This window comes from Lynx rufus, unplaced genomic scaffold (genome assembly GCF_022079265.1).
Source record: "Lynx rufus isolate CCGP_SWC_20201006 ecotype Redwood Valley unplaced genomic scaffold, mLynRuf1.p SCAF_5, whole genome shotgun sequence".
Lineage (NCBI taxonomy): Eukaryota > Metazoa > Chordata > Mammalia > Carnivora > Felidae > Lynx > Lynx rufus.
Genome location: NW_025814867.1, coordinates 146,697,677 through 146,718,098, shown reverse-complemented (window position 1 = coordinate 146,718,098; position 20,422 = coordinate 146,697,677). Strand labels below are relative to the sequence as shown.

Genomic DNA, 20,422 nt, shown 5'->3' with positions numbered 1-20,422 from the left:
AAATCACGAGAGTAAAAGCATCTAGGAATATCATGCTCTATACTTAGCCCACTCGATTTCCTGCTGAAGTCGAATTTCTCCCATTCCTGTCAGCCCTTCAGGATCAGCAGACGGCAGCGGTCTCCCTAGTTTCTTCTGGAAACTTTCCACGGTAGAACCCCTAAACAGTGGCCAGCGGTCCCCAAGGCAGGTTGTCTCCTGCTGTGTGGTTAATGAATCTAGTAGGCGGGCAGCTTCCCCCCCACCCCCCCGGTTGCCATGGAAGCGGCCAGGGCCGCTGGCCCTCTGAAACCGGAAAACAACAGCAAGTGCATTCCATCCTGCCTTGCAGATTAAACCAGCTGTCAAGCCAGGGTGAAGAACCAGGCGGAGGTCCGCAGCGTGGAAAAGCAAGCCTCACGTTGCAACTCCCAGACGTAAGTAACTCCTCCGTTCTTTCTCGAAAAGTGTGTCTCGTAAGACAGTTACTCATAGCTTCCGAATTTCGGCTGCACTGCAGGCAAGTTCTGCGACCCTTTCAAGAGCCACTGTGGGCGTCCCGTCTTCTGGCAGAATTTACATTTCCCCGAGCATAATGTATACTGACGGTGGCTTTTACCAAGAAAGTGTTTTTTGGTTTGGTTTGGTTTGGTTTGGTTTGGTTTGGTTTCTTTCAGGCTTCCAGGCATATGAATTGCTCTTTATGGAGATTCTGCCTTTCAAAGGAAACGTTTCCAGGGCATTCAGCAAAGAATGAAATGGTCTTCTCATTTAGTGTCTAAACAGATAAATTTACTTAGGGTAATATTATTATATAACAGATATCCGGGGCCTGTGGTTTCTATTTAAAACATTTGGCTCTACTTCCCTGTCGGTCTTCAACGCGAAATAACAATTACATAAAAGAGATGATCAGGGGCGCCTGGGTGGCTCAGTTGGTTGAGCGTCCGACTTCGGCTCAGGTCATGATCTCACAGTTCGTGACTTCGAGCCCCGCGTCGGGCTCTGTGCTGACAGCTCGGGGCCTGGAGCCTGCTTCGGATTCTGTGTCTCCCTCTCTCTCCCTGCCCCTCCCCGACTCACGCTCTGTCTCTCTCTGTCCCTCAAAAATAAATAAACGTTAAAAAACTTTTTTTAAAGAGCTGATCTATCATAGCTCTTTTCCTTATCGCGATCCCAAACAGAGAAAACTGGGAACTCTCAAAACATCAGCTTATACTGTTCCTTTGCTCTGTTCTTATGTGACAGGATTACATTTATTGCTTTTTTATACACTGCTCATTGGAAAACGTACGCAGATAAGAAACGAAGTTTAGATGAGTATTAACATGTGGACTCGTTATCTTTTTAAAAAAATTTGTCCTTTTATTTAAAAGTGAAAAAACATATTAAATACTGTACTACAAGGCAAGAAGATGGGGATTTTTTTTAGCCAAAACCGGTAATTCTTACACAGTTCTCGTTCATATAGTTCATTCTTTAACAAACATGTTTGGGGCAGGTTTTTTTTTTGTTTGTTTGTTTTTTAGCAATAAAAGTGTTGGTGTATACTGAGGAGAGGAAATTATGCATAATATATATAAAAACCTGTCTTTAAAAACTACCAAAATTATCAGGCCTCATTTGTTTGAAAAAAAATCTTTAATGAAAACAGTGATCTTTGGGAAATTTTTAACCTTTATTTTTAGACCAAATAATGCAGTATGTGTGAACAAAAAAAAAGATTCTCATTAAATTTTTTTTTTTACAGAAATTGGGCATTTCTGAAAATAACAGTTTTAATAAAGTATCTACAGAAATGAGTGCTTTTCAACAGCTGACTTAGACTTCCCAATTTTCTTTTTCCATACTAGTATTTTTATTGCTTAAGGCTGTTATACTATCAACTTTCTAAAAGACTTTTTTATGTGTATTTATTTTTGAGAGAGAGACCGAGTATGAGCAGGGGAGTACTATCAACTTTTTTTTTTTAATTTTTTTTTTTAATGTTTATTTATTTTTGAGACAGAGAGAGACAGAGCATGAAGGGGGGAGGGGCAGAGAGAGAGGGAGACACAGAATCGGAAACAGGCTCCAGGCTCTGAGCCATCAGCCCAGAGCCTGACGCGGGGCTCGAACTCACGGACCGCAAGATCGTGACCTGAGCTGAAGTCGGCCGCTTAACCGACTGCGCCACCCAGGCGCCCCAACTTTTTATTTCAGTGTCCAGTAACAGACAAACCACAGGGCTCCATGAGTGTACGATTAAGGGCACAGACATGGGCCTATGTGCCAACCTGGGTGGGAGTTGAACCCCAGTGATCGGATTAGCCGGGCATAGACCAAGTCATTAGATGGAAAGGGGTTTGCAGTCATTGGTTAACTAGTTCTCAGAAGGTCCTGTGTCAAGGAGAGGTACAGTAGCTACATATTTTAGTTAAGACTTCCCATTGGCTCGCTCTCGGAGGTAGCCTGCCCCCATATGCAGAAGCAGCACTCAACTAATGTCCTTATTTTTAAAGCGAATTTATAAATGTTCTTTTCAAAAAGTGTTTCTTTTTTTTTAATATAATTTATCATCAAGTTGGCTGACACAAAGCGTATACAGTGTGCTCTTGGTTTCGGGGGCAGATTCCCGTGATTCATCGCTTACGTACAACACCCGGTGCTCATCCCAACAAGTGCCCTCCTCAGTGCCCATCACCCATTTCCCCCTCTCCCTCGCCCTCCCCCCATCAGCCGTCAGTTTGGTCTCTGTATTTAAGGGTCTCTTATGGTTTGCCTTCCTCTCTGTCTGAAACTATTTTTTCCTTTTCCCTTCCCCCATGGTCTTCTGTTAAGTTTCTCAAGTTCCACATATGAGTGAAAAAAATAATAAAAAATAAAAAAGTGTTTCTGAAATGCTTACGCCTACTGGAACTCACTTCATTCATTTTGTTTCCTATTCCCCTAGCATGAGGTTCCTATACACGCTTTATGTTAAAGGGCACAGAGTCTAGTGATAGAATACGAGGCAGTTGTATAGAAACGTGACCCTAGAATGGGAAATAACACTGCAATTTCCACCACAATTCTCTAGAACATGTTTGGCTGTCTGGGTTCAAATTTTAACTTTTTCTTACCAGCTCTGTGACCTTCTGAGTAAGCTACTTAGCCTCTATGCGTCTCCATCTTCTGATACGAAAATGGGGCCATCAGGTCTACTTTTACTATGATTTTACTAAGGATTAAATGATATAAAATACATAAAAGTACTTTGAACAGTACCTGGCATGAAAGCAGCAGTCATTGAACGTTACTATTGATCAATTGAACATATGTATGGTTCCCAATTTCAATGAACTTTTGACACCACATATCTCCCACATTTCTTATTGGGAAGTACGTTGTCCGTCATCGATGACCATTTTCTGTATTTAGCCGGTTTAGTCATGGGAACCCAAGGCCGTGGAGCAGTAAGTGTTGATGCCGAAAAATGTTGATCCGGTAAAATGTCTTCTCTACCCGGCAGTCTTAACTCTCGCGGGAATCAAGAGTCGTGTATCCGGTAAGTTACGTTTGAGGTGTCTTGGATATTCAGGTGGAGTTTTCAAGGTGCTGGATATATGAGCATGGAGTTCAGGGAAGAGTCTGGAAGCAGGTTAATCATCAGCATATAGATAATATTTAAGTCCATAGGTTAGCACGCAAAGGAGTGGATATACCCAGAGAAGAGAGCCAAGCACTGAGCCAGGGGCAGGCAACAACAAGGAGGAAGAGGGGACACCAGCCAAAGAGACTGGGAAGGAGCAGCCATTGGTAGCGAGAGAAGCTGGAGAATGGGGTGTCAGGGAAGAACAGAAAGTTCTTTGCTCAAGAAGGAAAGAATAGGCAACCGTGTCGAATACTGGTAAGAAGTCAAGCAAGATGAAACCAGGCAACTGACCATTGGATTTGGCACGCTGGAGGGAGGAGTCACTGGGAAGTTGATGAGAATGGTTTGAATGGAGTGATATTAACAAAAGCCTGATGGGAGTGGCTTAAAAACCTAACAAAAACATGCACAGTCTCTCTGTATGATTACAGATTTGCTCATAAAAAGCTTGTTTTTAGTTTCTTTTATATGGTAGACTGGTGTAGCCCTATAAGAGAAACAGGTTTGAGGGGCGTCTGGGTGACTCAGTAAACGAGATAGAGCTGAGATAGATCTCAGCTGTGAGATAGAGCCCTGTGTAGGACTCCATGCTGAGCATGGAGTGTGCTTAAGATTCTTTCTTCCTTTCTTGATGCCCCCTCCCCCGCTCGCATGCGTGCGCGCTCTCTCTCTCTCAAATAAAAAAGAGAGAGAGAGAGAAACAGGTTGGAGGCAGGCAAGAACCACCATCCATAGCCCTAGCTACTAAAGTTTCATGAAAGAGGTGGGATTCAAGGACAGTTTAAGAGATGAGGCTGGTTTCTCAGCAGTTGAGAAATACAGAACTCTCCTAGACACAGGGAACAACATAAGCCGCGTGAGGGAAGTATCACACACACACACACACACACACACACACACACACACACGTTCCTTCAGGACTTCTTCCCACAATATTTCCTGATGCCTCTCCCTTCCAGTTTTGATCCATTTTCCATGAAAGGATCACTTCCCACTTGCATCTCTGAATTGCCTGGCTTCCAGGACCGTTAAGAAAGCGAGAATCTTCTCGCGGCCAGAAGGGCTAAAGAATTCATCTGGAGTCACACCTAGACACCATTTCAGGGGTTCTCAGTTTAGCCCAAATTGTGATGCTCAGATGACCCACTGGATCTCTGCTGTTATCACAAAAATAATAATCTTCGAGGAGTCGTCAATGAAATCAGGAGGCATTCTTCTCCAAAAAAAAAAAAAAAACTTTTTTATTTTAGAATAGTTTTAGACTCAGAAAAATTGTGAAGATAGCACAGAGACTTCGCATATGCCCCTACCTAGTGTCCCCTGTTATTACATCTTACATCAGAACGGGACATGCACTTGTCACAATCAATGAACTGATATCGATACATTATTATTGTTAACTAATGTCCACATTTTATGCGGATTTCCTTAGATTTTACCTGATGTCCTATTTCTGCTCTGGGATCTGACATTACCTTTAGTCATTGTTCCCAGGAGGCATTTAAAGACCCTTACAAGTCTTTCATGAAAGCGGCAAGGTTTAACTTGCTTATGGTTCCAATATTTGGAACTAAAACCCTAAAGGAAAATTTAATTCTTAACGCTTCTAAGATTGAATATCGTTGGAATGGTTGAATACAGATGAAAGGAAAAAGCGTAAGGCTTCTGTCCTGGGGAAATAGCTCAAGCTACTTTATGAAACCGTCATAATGCACCTCACTGCATGGAAGATATTAGTCCCTTTTTTATTGTTCTGGAAGTAGGTAATTAAAATATTAAAGCTTTGCAGGCTTTTTTTTTTTTCTTCTCATCTCTTAGAAAGGGATTACTCTGACTCATTTTTCCTTGGCAACCTCACACTCGTAATTTGAGCAAAGCGGTTCCAGGTTAGTTTTACAAAACTGGACGCTTGAAGGTTAGCTCTTGGGGGAGTCTGTAGTGGGGGCTATCATAATCCCTCAACGGACAGCAATTAGGGTGATGCCTTCTAATGCTCACCACTGTCTGTGAGATCAGTATGTACCAACTCTGCTCATTCTTCCTGTGAGCCCTGGATGGATGTGTAGGGTGAAGTGGAAGGACAGTGATCTGGGAGCCTGACTTAGGGCTCGTGGTCATCGTTCCAGGCGAGTGTGTTTCACCCTGTGTCTCCATCAGATTTACGAGAAGATTCCTAGGCCACTGCAAGCCTACACGGTACTGATCGATAAAGCCACGGAGGATGGGGATGCCTCACGGGGCTTTTGCCAGATGTCATTCAGTGGCTTTCAGGGGGGACTCACAGGCAAGGCTTAGGATGTTGGGTTCGAATTTCCCATCCTCTTGCCCATACACAAAATCTCAGTACGCTTCCTTTGTCATGGCTAGGCCAAACACCGAAATTCCTGCTAAAGAGGATGCATTTGCTTGCTGATTTTGGTAACATGATAACACTGCACAATTCCAGGAGGTGGAAGGTAAAAGTGGAAGTAAAGGGTCAGTAACATGCATCCCTGACTTAGCTAATATAGGGATTTATAATGTAGGGATAGTATAAATATTTATGGAGTGCCTCTATGCATCAGGCACTGTGCTAAGGACTGGGGAAACCACAGTCAACAAAAAGACCAGGTTTTTGCCACATCAGAAACCTGACTTACACAGCACACCGACACCAAGGGGTCCGGGATCCGATTAGCAAACGATGGGTGAAATCAACACCCAGTTGAGCTCAATGCTTTCAAAACACAAAATGCTTTCGTTTGTTCAAGTTGGCTCTCAGGTCCATTTCCATTATTGAATACATTTAATCTAAAAGCAGTAATCAACTGATCCGTGAAGGAGTCCTGGCTTCACCAACCACTGGGCACAAATAAGTTCAAATGCACATCAATAGCTTGCATTTTGCCGATTTGTGTTTCCACCTCCCTGATACAAAGCCTTGCCTCCTTCCTACCTCTGTGTCTACACAATAGAGCCCCCAGAAATGTCTTACATATGCTCAGAAATGATCCCTTCACTTGATTCTGTCCCCAACCACCATTGGATGGTGACTGTCCCTTGCCTTAGCCATGGGGCTCCCCACTGATTCACTGCCCAAAGAGGAGTGACCAGGGGCACTCCCATCCATCCTCCAGGGAAGGCCAAATGGTGCTGCTTGTCCCTCCTTCCTCATCATACCAGAGCTGTCCTGCACTCAGGGCTCAAGTGGGGGGAACGACTCTGTCCCCAGCCCGGTGTCACACGTCATCACCCAGATAGGGGCCACTCGTGCCCCACATCTCAGGGTTCTTGAGAGCTGTCCATGCAGCCTCTGCCTGCGGCTCCACAGGACTCAGCCCGTGGCATTAATTAGTCTGGGCTGAGAAGAGACAAGTGCCATCCTGTCCCTCCACTCAGCCCTGCCCCAGGCCTTCACACACCGTCTTCACGCTTCCTTCTTTTTTCCTCGACAGGTCCACACATGCAAATCACCACCTGGATACAGGCCCCCCTCGGAATTCATGAGACGTGTCCAGATGCCTCATTTACGCTGGGCTGGACCCAATGCAGCATGACTACTCTGGACAGTTTTGAGCTTGGTATTTCAGAAAGCCAGTAATGGAGGTTGGGATAGAGTTACCCCAAGAGCTTCCTTACGATCCAGTCTAGTGAGAGTAGTAAGACACAGGAAACAATTAGCAAACACTGCAGGGCTGTAAATAGAGTGGCTAGCGTGTTTAAAAAAAACTTTTTTAACGTTTATTTTTGAGAGAGAGAGAGAGAGGCAGAGTGTGAGTGGGGGAAAGGCAGAGAGAGAGGGAGACACAGAATCCAAAGCAGGCTCCAGGCTCTGAGCTGTCAGCACAGAGACTGACGCGGGGCTTGAACTCACGCATCACGAGATCCTGAGCTGAGCCCAAGTCAGATGCTCAACCGACAGCCACCCAGGCACCCCTAGTGTGTGTGTTTAGTCCAAAGGGTGGTTTGATATGGGTGCTTTGTAATTACCTTATATTCTCTATATTAGTTTCCTATGACTACCTAACAAATTTCCACAAACTCAGTGACTTAAAATAGAAGAAAGTATTCTCTTACATTTCCGGAGGTCAAAGTCCAAAAGCAGGCTGACTGTGCTAAAGTCAAGGTGTCGACAGGGCTCCTTCCTTGGGGAGGCTCCAGGGGAGAATCTGTTTCTTGTCTCTTGCAGCTTCTAGAGTTTGCTGGCATTCCTTGGCTTCCAGCCATATCGCTCCGATCTCTGTTTCTGTTGCCACATTGCCTTTTTCTCCTCTGTCTTCTCCGGTTTCCTCTTAGAAGGACCCTTGTGATTACATTGGGCTCACCCAGATAATCCAGGGTCTCCCCATCCCAAGATCCTTAACGTAATCACATCTGCAAAGTCCCTCTTGCTCTGGAAGACAAGATTCACAGGTTCTAGGAATTAGGACACGGACACCTACAGGGGCCCTTACTCAGCCCCCACCGTATCTACCAGGGACAAGAAGAAACCAGAAAGCAAGTGTTTTGATCACAGTCCATACCCTGCTGCCCCACTGAACAATTTAGAAATGGGAATTGGACACTTACTTCAATTTACCGGTTTTGCTCACTAATGATTGCAAGCCCTCCTGTTCCCCAGAATCGCAGAAGGACATTTGTAAATCCGAGTTGTTGTTTGTTACAGGACAAATGGGGCAAAGAGGCATTTTTGCTTTATGTTGAGCCTGTTCTTTATTCAAATTTTTTGATATAAGTAGTGCATTAAATGCACCAGTAACTTTTATATTTCTTTGGGGTGGCTTTTGGGATGCCCTGACAGAGCATGCTAATATATCCCTATTATCATTATGGTTCCGACCTTATAAAACATCATAGTTAATAGAGTACTAAGTACCATGTATATGTAAGCATACTTACTAGTAGTAACAGTACTCACAGACAGACCACATTTCCACGTGCGTCCTGCTACACTGACGTTATATCCTAGTGTAGTAGGTATCATCATCCCCGCGCCATGTTGACAGAGACGACTCCGAAAGTCATTTCTGAGTGGCCCGCAATATACAGCGAGTTGAACACGAACCATCACAAAAATAAAGCGTGTGCTCTTGAGACCCGAACCACACACTTGAGGTTAATTTTGCCTAAATGCCAACTTATGGAGACGTGAACTTTATTTCCTCTTTCTCTAGATGAGGAAATAAGTCAGATGATAGCGAACAGTTTTGCGCCCACTGTATAAACCCAAGGAGATACGGATCATACCAGGATCACGGTGAATCCTGTGTCGCGCCTCTCACTGTGAACTGTGTAAGTAAGGCCCAGGGGCGGGAAGAGCCCTTCATCAACAGAGAGTGCACAAGGCAGTGTCTTCAGAGGCAGACACTCGGGAGGGCGTGTGAAAATGCAGTGGCTCATAACACCAGGGCTGGGGGTGGAATACGAGGAAAGAAAAAATAACACTTACCACAGTAAGAAAGCGCTGGGGAGAGACCCAAATTCATGTTCCTTTCAACATTATAAGCTTTGGACTATTAAACAACAAAGCTATCCCTCCTCTTGTAAATATCATCTTACACGGGGGCGCCTGGGTGGCTCAGTCAGTTAAGCGTCTGACTCTTGACTTCAGCTCAGGTCTTGATTTCACGATTCGTGGCTTTGAGCCCTGCCTCAGGCTCAATGCTGACAGTGCGAAGGCTGCTTGGGATTCTCTCTCTCTCTCTCTCTCTCTCTCTCTCTCTGTCCCTCTGCCTCTCCCTGGCTCTCTCTCAAAATAAAGTAAACCTAAAAAAACGAATATCGTATTACATAGAGTGTATCTGTAACCTACCTCCTGCGGTGCATTTGTGAGACAGAGCCAAAGAAAAAAAAAATGCCCCAAATCCGTTTTTTCTCAAAGAGCTTCTCAAGGTCCTACACCTAGAGTATCCCCGCGAGCATCTCATGCACGAATGCAGAGTAGGCAGGACGTTCTCCTTGGCCTGCCTGGGAAGGGTGATTGCACAGCCACAGACCAGTGGGAACTGGACCCGGGAACAGGTGATCCCTCAGCTCTGGTGTCCTCAAGAGGAGTCCCTGCCCCACAGACTCCCAGACTTCCTATTTAATCCTTGCCATCCCTTTAACAAGGCACAAGTAGGGATAAAGCCTAAAGGGCAAATACGCTCGGGCAAGAATATGTTTATGTAAATCCAGATTAAGGCTTACCCAAGTGCCCTTAGATCCCTATGTGAGAGCAGGATTTTAGCAGCAGGCATCTGGAAAGAGTGGATAAGCCTTGACCAAGGAATTGAGATGAAGGCACAGCAAGGAGCCCCTGGGGACAGGAAAGATACCGTGCCGACTCCGTAATCTCGCCTGTACCTTGTCTTGCCAGGAGCTGCTCTCGCTGCCGGTCTAAGGAAACCACCCAGAGGCCCCTGGCTCAGAAGGTGAGCTGTGCCTTTCCGGCGAGGGGCAGGGGCAGGGTGGGCATCTCAAAGAGCAGAGCCCCAGGCAAGCCATGTCGGGATGCTAAGAAGGAAACAGGGACCGCTTTCGCCGTGTTGTTCCCTCGGGATCTCCTGCTTCCTGCGCATGAGGACCTTTGTCCTCACCCTTGCCTCCCTCATCCTCCCCTCTTTGGCCGCCCCACCCACCCCAGGATTGGAGACACAGACACAGATTTATCCAGGGAGGCTGGAGCCAGGAGTCAGCAAACGGACAGAGGTAAACCCTCAAAGAAAATACGGAAGTGTTCTCTTACTTAGAACCCACTGTGCTCTCTCTGTCTCTGTCTTCCAATTCATCTCTGCCTGAATGACCTTCCTGACGCACAGAACTAAATAGGTATCTCCTGCTCACAAACCTTCAGCGCCTCCTTTTTGCCTCTCTCTGGGGCCTCCAAAGGGGGTGTTTGCGGCCAAGGGAGTGCCCAAGCCAAGCCAGTGGGTTGAGTTGAAGGTACTCAAGTCTCATTTTTATTTTTTTGTCTCAAATTAAAAAAATTCTACTCTCTGTGTATGACTCACAATGTAGATAATATATCAATAGGGTAGTTGTAATGCCTTCATAAATAAAAAGTTACATCTTTGGGAGAGGGCTTTTTGTTTTTTTAAGTTTATTTATTTTTGAGAGAGACAGAGAGAGTAATCGGGGCAGGGGAAGAGAGAGAGAGAGGGAGAGAGAGAATCCCAAGCAGGCTCTGTGGTGTCAGCACAGAGCCCAACGTGGGGCCCGAACTCACAGACCGTGAGATCATGACCTGAGCCGAAACCAAGAATTGGACACTTAACCGATTGAGCCACCCAGGCGCCCCACTGGGGAGAGGTTTTTTTTTTTTTTTTAAGTTTTTATTAACGGGGTGAGAGTTATAAGGGTTTGAAGACTAAACCCCTGATCTCGGGGTTTGTCCTAACCCTGCCTTGCCTGTGCTTCAGCTCATGAGCCCCAGATACACCAAGTGCTCAGTTTCTGAGGTTTTGCTCGAGGGACCCTTCTAGTTGCAGCCCTTCCCTTTCCCTTCCCCCAAGCCCTTCTCTGCTGGCCCTAAAGCACCCCGTTGCGAGTCTTTCCCTGTCCTTGTGCCCAACACTGGCTCCATGTCATTAATAAGCACTCACCAATCGCATTGCCTTTTAATTAACTGCCTACTTGGGCGGTTAACTCCTTGGGCAACCCATTCGACCCCTGGGGTGAGCGAGGCCATCTCAGCTGGTCTCGATGTTAGCAACACTGGGTACCTTTGTGATCAGATACACTTCAAGAGTAAGGTCTATGTTTTGCCAGGTGGGATACACCCAGAATTCCAAATTACCTCCTTGTCTGGAAGTTCTCTCCTGTTCGCCCCCCTCAGGACCTTCAAGGAGTTTTGCAGAAACACACTTGGGGAACTGCGTTTGTGAGACATCCTTGCCTAGCTCCCCAAGCCCTGGCTTCCAAGTGGGTTTCTTTGAAGTGCCTGGACGCTGGCTGTCTTCTGCCTTTCTTCCTGTGTCTGGGGTCCACATTTCTCTTTCAGGCCGTCTGCTTCTTGCTGGAACATCTCATCCGTTTCTGGTCCTTATTGGCCCCAGTTGCTTCAACCGAGACTTTTCCCCAAGTGCCTTTTCCCTGTCAAAACAAACAAACAAACAAACAAAAAAACCACTTTTAATTTCAAATTAAACTCACTTCTGAATTAAAAATGGGAAATCGGGGCGCCTGGGTGGCGCAGTCGGTTAAGCGTCCGACTTCAGCCAGGTCACGATCTCACGGTCCATGAGTTCGAGCCCCGCGTCGGGCTCTGGGCTGATGGGTCAGAGCCTGGAGCCTGTTTCCGATTCTGTGTCTCCCTCTCTCTCTGCCCCTCCCCCGTTCATGCTCTGTCTCTCTCTGTCCCAAAAATAAATAAACGTTGAAAAAAAAAATTAAAAAAAAAAATAAAAATGGGAAATCACGCTGAATTGCTAGGTGCTGTTAGAATTTGGGGAATACCATCACGGTTTTCCACAATTGTATTTTTTCTCCTTTGTGTTGAGACTATAGAGTTCAAACCATCATTATTCAAGACATTTCAAATCTGTTTTGGGCAAACGGTCCAAAGGCTCTCCTCCCACCGACACACGATCTTCTTACTAGTAATATCTTCTTATAAACAGAACTAGTCCAGTTTGAAACATTCCTCTTGGAGCCAAGTATAAACATTATCTAAATGTTGGGTGTAATCCTAGACAGAGAAGGAATCTGTGTGGAATTTGTTTTGAAGTAACTGATGTCTGTATCTGTTCACTTCAGAAGTCTTTGCTTTCGTGCAGCTAATTGCTGGCATTAATTACTACCGAGATTTCTTCAGCTGTGACATAAAACTAATATTTGAACCGATCTGAATAGCAGCTCCAGTTTTTCGACATGTTCGGTGATTTAAAGGCTCCAAGATTTAATGATCGTACATGGTGTTTCACATCTTGCCTGAAAAAATGTAGGTGGATTGAGACCACCTCGGTGTTTGTGATGGTTGCATAAAGCCACGTATTATGCTTGCCAGAAATTCCTAGTGCCCACCGATACCCACGTCGTCCTCTCCTCCCTTGGCACAGTGCCGGACCTTGTTTCCAAGCTGCTTGCAGAGAGGGGGTGCCGTGTGGCTGAGTTCTGGTCAGTGAAATGTGAACGAAAAGCCCACAGAGGATCCAAAGGCCTGGGAGATGATAGAGCCGTGGATGAAAGCTTGAGCCCCTACATGACCACGTGGAGCAAAGCACACCCTCCCCACCCCCCCACCTCCTCAGTGGCCTCAGACTATAACATAGGGAGGAATCAACTTTTGCTCTAGTTTCACTACGTATTTATTCATCTGTGGGCAGAATCCACCATAACATAAACAAAATGGCACAGATACGTCACATTGCCCCTGCCCCTTACTAAGCCCCCGCCCACAGTGGTGGGGGACGGGATCGGGGAGGGGACTCCTCTTAGGACACAGGAGGCAAGTCCTGATGATGGGTACACAACAAGCTGGGGTACTAAGAAAACGATGAGGCAGAGCAAGTCAGAAGGCTCCCCCAACAGGACTCGTCCACTCACCTCTCCCACCAGCATCCCCATAGCCCATCAGTCTCTCTGTCCTACTTTTGTTTGGTTTCTTTTTTATTAATTTTTTTTAATGTTTATTCATTTTTGAGAGACAGAGAGAAACAGAGCGTTGGGGGGGGGAGGGAGGGGCAGAAAGAGAGGGAGACACAGAACCGGAAGCAGGCTCCAGGCACTGAGCCTTGCAGGGCTCGAACCCACAGGCCACGAAATCATGACCTGAGCCGAAGTCGGATGCTCAACTGACTGAGCCACCCAGGCGCCCCCCTCTGTCCTACTTTTGGATGTTTCAAATTCTGATCGCCCTGTGCTAACTACATAGATAACTTTTTCTTTTCTTTTTCTTACTCAGGAACTATTCCCCTCCTCAGATACTACCTCTTCTGTGAAGCTTGTTATGACATCTTCCATTTCCAGGCGAAGTTAGGTGTAGACTCAACACCCCATACAAAATGCTATTATAGTGATTATCACACACCATGCCCAGCACACAGCAAGGACGCAACAAAGGTATATTAAAAGAAGGGGGGACAAAAGATAGTTTGCCCAATGTCAGCATACTCTTCTCACTGCTTGTTACAGAAATCCAATTCAGACTGATTTGAGTAAGGGGAAAAATTTTTTGGCTCACTTATTTCAGAAATCAAAGAAGGATGTCAGGCATGGCTTGATCCCGGTGCTCGAAAAAGTTGTTAGAAATGTCTCTGCGTTTCTTGTCTGTTCTCTTCTGTGTTGGCTCCATTGTAGGGCAATCTCCCCACTTCTGGAGACAAGACAGTCACCAGTAGATCAAGATTTCCCTTCTAACAAGCTGAGCAACCCACAGAGAAAAACAACAGTTCCTTTCCCCACGGCACCACGCCCATTATGGTCAGGGGCACAGGAAGGAGCAGGGACAGTGTGATGTATCTGTGCCCATTCTGCTGATGCCATGCCAGAATCTGCCCACAAATGAATAAATACACAGTAAAACCAGGGTGATCACAATCCACATTCAACAAATCTAAAGAGAGAAGTCCAGGGTAAAACCGAAGGAGAAAAATGTCCAACTAGCATCTTTTTGGAAACCCCATAGGCTTGTTACCAGGAATATTTGTCCTACTTTGTAAGCCAACACCAGGCCTCATGCATCCGGCCTCCATGTTCCAGCCTTTGAACTCCCTGATACCCAGAAGGCAGGGGCCACCCTGAGACCTAGCCAGGGACTTGACTGCAGGGCAGGGAAGAGGTGCTGCTCACGAATCTTTTATGATCTCTAGTCTCCCCTTGTTTCAGGAAACCAATGTCTGTTTCCCTTCCTACCTCTTTCCTTCTTCCATGCATGCCTCTGAATGGTATCAGCACCTGGAAAATGAAGCAGACACTTTTCTCACCAGGTTCCAGGCTTGTGGATAGACCCTTTTTCACCTCCCTTTCCCCTCCAGGCTGAGATCAGAGCAAGCCAGTGGTGTCGATGACAGCTTTCTCAGTTCTGATATGAAAGCGTTACTGGGGCATGAAGTCCTAGAAACAAACCTCCAGCGGAATCGAGGACAACCGATCCTCTAAAATTATCTTGTAATTAATAAGTTAGTCACTGCTCCTTACTAAGTGGGGTAGTCACCACCACATCCTAAAACTATTTAAAACCCTTAAACCTCGTGTTCAGGAAGAATGCTGGCTCTATGGGAGCATTTCTCAAAGCCCTTTCTTTTATGACAAAATGCACTAACGAATACATCCTTTAAGAAAACCCTGTAACAACTTCAAAGTCAACACAAAGCACTATATAAAGCACCTTATTCAGTCCCCCAAATGGACTTTAACCTATCTCTCTGCTGCGTTCCTATAACCACACGTACATTCAATAGGGCCTTTCTCAGTCCTGCCCTATTTGTCTTCCTCTTCCGCTTATGAGCCCTTGGAGGGCAGGGTACAGGTTTTGTTCCTCTTTGTGTCTTCTGCTCGGCCTGGGCACATGGCCCGTGCTGAGCCCCACCCTACTCCTGCCTTTGCCTCCCTCTCCTCCCCGCTGCTGCAGGCCCTTGGTCCTCACACGCAGACCTGGCCCGCCTTGGGCTCTGGAAGCAGAATCAAGTCGCTTAGAACCCAACTTCCATAACCTCGCTGTCTTCTGGGCTGTGTCCCCAGAGCCAGCAAAGTGCCTGCCAGCTAGTGAACTCTCAGTAAACATTTGCTGAGTGAATGAATGAATGAATGAATGAGCGAATGAATGAATGAATGATATTATGATTCCTGTGAACCAGTGTCTTACTTTCTGTTCAAGTTTACTTAGCTGAGCTTATTTTGAGTCTCCGGCCACCTGCTGACGAACGTGTGCTTCCTCCCTGCCCACCTGACCCCGGCATTTTTAGCGTTGCCTCCCTTGGATTTCTCTTTGCCTTGCTTTGCCACCTCGGGGCCTCATCTTGCACCCTAAGTGTTGCACGTCTGCCTCACCTCTATCCTGCTGTCACCACCACCCTCTTTGGACACACGTTCAGCTCCTCGGACTGACTCGTCTGTCCCTCCGCAGCCTTCCTATGGGGGCCCCGTCACCAGCCCTGGACTCTCTGAGCCAGAGGTCTCATTCCAAGTATTTTTCCAGATGCATGGTGATTTGTACATGCAGACGGACTGAATCGTATCTTTGGTCAATTCGGATTAATTGAATTGTATCTTTGGTCTTGTATCTTTTGGTCAGCCATCAGCTAACTCAGGGGAAGTGTAATTATTCTTATTTTAATTATTTTTTTTTTTAGTGTTTATTTATTTTGGGAGAGAACGGGCGAGTGGGAGTGGGGGGCAGAGAGAGAGGGAGAGAGAGAATCTCAAGCAGGCTCTGCTTGTCAGAACAGAGTCCTACATGGGGCTCTATCCCACAAACTGCAAGATCATGACCTGAGTTGAGATCAAGAGTCAGATGCTTAACCAACCAACTGAGCCACCCAGGAGCCCCAGGAAATGTAATTATTCTTGCAAGACTGGAACCTGGAACCCTATTTCATAACGTGTGTCTCATTCCAACCTCACCAGAAAAGAATACCACGCATCTATTATACATCAAGTACTTAGGCCATTTTCCTCCAAATTGGACATTGATGTTGCTCCTTAAACTATGCATGCACTTATCTTATTTAGATCATTTAACAGTGCTGATATATTGCTTAGTTTTGGAGCCTTACACTAAGTTACTTGATAAAATCAATTTATAACAGGTGTTCTGGGAAAGGAGGCGATGAAAAGTTCATTGCAATTAACTGGCATGTGATTAGTGTTTTCATGGTCTATTAACACGGTAAAATCTACTCTAATACTCATATTTCTAGGAGACCAGGAAAGTATCAACGGATCTATAAACAGATTAATATGATGGGGGGGGAATGTTTGTCTAGTTAGAAATTAAAGGTTACCATTAACTAAATGTTTCGCTGGTATGCATGCTATGTTGTTTCACAGGTAGCACTTGGATGGCTGAGTCCATCACAGAGCTGCTGGTCTCCTGAATTCCAGGAAGTCAGATATTGAGGGGAGGAGGGAATGTGCACGTTTAAGGGGTTGTCGAGTACTCAATACAAGTAACACGATGTTTGGAGAGTGTGCACGCTCAAAGCACCACAGATCCCTGGTGCACCCAGACAGGCGCACTGGGTCTCATCTCTGGCACCCCATCTTGTTGCCGCTGGTGTGTCAGTCTCCCAGCAGACATCACAGGGAGTTTTATGCCTCACACGGGTAGGCTGGCCACTGCCTCTCACAAGGCTCTGAGAAAAGATCATTTCTGCACTTGGGCTCCACTCAGGCATTTGCGTTGCCTGCCTTTGATAGAACCACAAGAGAGAAACGTTTGCGATGGATTATTTAGGGCGCTCCATTCCCCTAACCTTCCTACTTTTTTAAGCAACCTCTACACCCAACATGGGGCTCAGACTCACGACCCTGAGATTAAGAGTCACATGCTCTACCAACCGAGCCAGCCGGGCGCCCCATGACCCGCATATTTCTAATGAGAGCCTGCGATAACACAGCTGCGTATTTGTCTTTCAGTTGAGTTGCAATGAACTGGCTCACGAAGGGGAGACACAACCTTGCGGGCCCACGCTGAGACAAGAATGGCCCCACCTTCTGGGCACAGCCTCCTGCTGACCAGCGCCCTGGGCATCCTTGTCCTGGGTTGCTTCACAGGAGGTCAGAGGAACAGCACTCTGATCTTCACCAAGGAAAACACCATTCGGAACTGCACTTGCTCCGCGGACGTCCGGGACTGTGACTACACTTTGGCCAACTTGATGTGCAGCTGCCACACCGTCCTGCCTTCCGCAATAGAGCAAACCAGCTACGACGACCGACTGACCGTCTGGTTCACAGATGCATCTGCACTGGGCCTTCTGCTGAACTTCACGTTGGTCCGGGACCTGAAGCTCTCTCTGTGCAGCCCCAACACTCTCCCCGCCGAATACCTGGCTATCTGCGGTCTGGAGAGGCTTCGGGTCAACACCGAGGCCAGGCGGCCGTTGCCAGAGCAGAGCTTACTCATCCACGACGGCAGGGAAAGTGAACCCGGAGAGAAGCCCGCGCGGTTACCCGGAGGCCGGCACACGTGTATGTGTATCTCATTCTTAGATGTGGCGCTTTTCAACGGGAATTCATCCTTAAAAGCATACAGTATAGAAAACGTTGCCAACACCACCAATCATTTCCCCCACTTTTCTTACTTTGAAACCTTCCCAATTTTGAGCAACCAAAGCTATGTTGTCACGTTCATTTACTAACGTCGTCAAAGGTTCCAACTGCCAGGAACTTTGGCAAACTGTGGAGAACTTGAAAAGGAATCTGGGAACCAGGCCATGGGTATCCTTACCTTCAACTTCACCTGTCCGCCCAGCCCCCATTCACATATACACAGCCCATATACACAGCCAGCCCTCTCTGCTCTGCTCCGAGCCCAACCATGGGAGCTGTTCAGAAAAACAAAATAAATAGAAAGAAACAAACAAAAAACAAACCCCAAAACACAAAGCAAAAAACAAAACAAAAAAAAAAAAAACCTACTTCAGTCCAGAACATCTTGTGAGCCAGCTAGAGGCCAGGCCCGGGCTCCCGGGGGTCTGGGCAGAAACATCAGATGGGGAATGGAGAAAGCAGGTCACGTCAAGGACTGCTTAGCGGGACTCCGCACAGGGGATGACGCCCCAAGGAAGATATCTTCCTTCAAAACACTGCCTTAGTTTCTTTTCTCTTGCTTCGTTTTGTTACACTGGACTGGAATTCCCCTAAGAAGAGAACGCTAGATTTCAGATGCTTCAGGACTATGCGTTCCACAAAATGATTCGGTTCTCTTTAGACTGATGTTTTCCAAAGACCTTGCTAGACACGTCTGCACTGAGAAAGGGGAGTTTTGAGAGTGGAACAGGCCCGGTGAGGGTGGGACCTTAGGACCAAAGGAGAGCACTGGGATTTGAGGAGTGTGATACAGAAACGAAAAGTCAGGGGACACAAAAACCGATGGCATAGATCTCAACATTTTGCTTACAGCAAGACCTAAACCCAGGGAGTTTCTCTTGTGGACCTTTTGCTTTCATTCTTTCTGTCTTTGCCTTCCTCCGTCTTGGTCCCCGGTGTAACACTTTGGCTTTTTCTCCCCCTCCCCCTCCTCCCTCCACTCCAGAAATAAGAACTACATTTAACATCACTAGGGGCTAGTCTGGGAACCTAATAATCATTTAGAATGTGGTTCTTATGGGCACAAATGCTCATACTACTAAAATATAAGCAACAAAAGAATGTTTAGTCCATCTGGATGTTTAATTCTGGGAAGTTAAGAACTTTCTCTGACATGGTTGACATAAAAGGGTCTTAGGTGTGGTGACAAGAACTGAAGCAACATATTTAAAAATTTTTAAAAAGTGAACTGACCTCAAGGTACAAAGAAAACTTTTCCTCATATACTCAATTTACCATTGAGACAGAATGTAAAGAATCCATGACGATGATGCTACAAATGTCCAAGTCAAATGCAGGAGGAAGCAGAGACATAATCGCATTCATAATGTGATAATGGTAAGAAAGAGTTTTATTATCAAATAACAGGATATCTTGAGGTTGAAGATTTCAGATCACATTCACCACATTTTTCTCTTAACTTTAAACATAGGGTGACCAAAATAACCTGAAATGTCTACATTTGCTTAATTGGTGGGGGATTTGGCCATTTGGGCTAATTAGCACGAGTCCATAATGTCAGTATTTAAATTAGGCCAAAACGACGACCAAAGTATGAATCTTAATAGGATAATGCAATGACCTCATTACTGACATTGTATTTGAGACGTAAGATTAAAGTGACAGAAAAAGACAAGGAGAAAACAGGAGAAAAAAGGAAGGCAAGAAGGATACAAGTGAAAGGATGAGTAATAAATATATTTACTGACATGGGTAACCAAAAATGTAAAAATGCCTGAATTTTAATCAGTTTTTATCAACAAAGGGTAAAATTAAGTGTTAGAAATTATGAGCATCTTGATATGCATTGCTTCTATTTGGTGGCTTTGAATCACTTCAAAGCCCTTTCACAGATGTTGTAAGTGATTCTTGTAAGAAATCATTGTAGATCAATGGGACTTCGATCAACAGATGAGGAAAATTAATACAGTAATCAATCAAGCTTGAAGTTGCCAGATTTCTGGCCTGAAAATGGGGTTCAGGTCTCAGCGAGAGAGGATAAGTCAGAAACTGAGAGAACGCACGGTGCGTACATAGGGAGAGATGGCACTCAGTGCTCAGTGGAGGGTGCGGGTTGGAAGGACAGCAGGGAGCGGTGGGGATCGTGGCAGACTAAGAGTCCACACCCCACCTGAATGGTCCACAGCAGCTCAGCTCCAGCCGACTGTCGCCGTGGGAGAATACAAAGGGGCCAGTTTCCGTCCTTCGGGAAAATTAAGAACTCCAGGTTTTTATGTGAAATCTCACAATTTGTAAATGTTGGCACACCATGTCACCTTTTTGTTTGCTGGTTACTTTAGGTAACACTGTGTGGTCAAACCAACAATGTCGGTGGTCCCCTTCAGCTTGGGGCTAGCCATTTGTCACCTCTGATCAGTGGTGTGCCAGTAAGAGCTGAACAGCTAGCTCTCTGAAACACAAAACAAAACAAAAGTACATAGATATGTACGCACACGTTTACTATAAATTTTGCTGATACAAAGGATGTGTAGCACACAATTTATAAATGACAATAAAATATATAGTATTCTTTATTGTAAATTCTATGTACATAATCAATCCCCAAAGAATGTTGTAGGTGATTTTTGCCAAACTCTTGTATCCGAAGCCAACCGAGGG

The 20,422-nt window shown here is 45.8% G+C and overlaps 1 protein-coding gene and 1 long non-coding RNA gene across 6 annotated transcripts in view; one reads left to right on the top strand and one right to left on the bottom strand.

Moving 5' to 3' along the window:
- The first annotated feature begins 261 nt into the window (after positions 1-261).
- On the top strand, positions 262-19,491 carry CUNH21orf62 (chromosome unknown C21orf62 homolog). 3 transcript variants are annotated; one of them, XM_047098650.1, is made up of 3 exons: positions 7,136-7,152; positions 9,930-9,984; positions 17,129-19,491. In XM_047098650.1, exon 3 carries the CDS (start codon positions 17,194-17,196, stop codon positions 17,851-17,853), a length of 660 nt encoding a protein of 219 aa, XP_046954606.1. In that variant the 5' UTR covers positions 7,136-7,152; positions 9,930-9,984; positions 17,129-17,193; the 3' UTR covers positions 17,854-19,491. The 3 variants fall into 3 exon arrangements, with proteins under 3 accessions (XP_046954607.1, XP_046954606.1, XP_046954605.1); XM_047098649.1 differs by lacking the exon at positions 7,136-7,152 and adding an exon at positions 8,777-8,863; XM_047098651.1 differs by lacking the exons at positions 7,136-7,152; positions 9,930-9,984 and adding an exon at positions 262-416.
- Positions 3,502-20,422, bottom strand: part of LOC124525980 (uncharacterized) — a 30,924-nt gene continuing 14,003 nt past the window's right edge. Inside the window, exons 2-5 of one of the 3 annotated variants that reach the window (XR_006965593.1) lie at positions 14,405-14,446; positions 11,349-11,644; positions 7,649-8,981; positions 3,502-3,588 (exon numbers count right to left, since the gene is read on the bottom strand). This is a non-coding gene — a long non-coding RNA (uncharacterized LOC124525980). The remainder of the gene's footprint in view (positions 3,589-7,648; positions 8,982-11,348; positions 11,645-14,404; positions 14,447-20,422) is intronic. The other 2 variants (XR_006965595.1, XR_006965594.1) reach the window with 2 other exon arrangements.

Coding starts and splice junctions, on each gene's coding strand:
- CUNH21orf62 (XM_047098651.1), top strand. CDS start 17,194: ATGGCCCCACCTTCTGGGCACAGCCTCCTGCTGACCAGCGCCCTGGGC.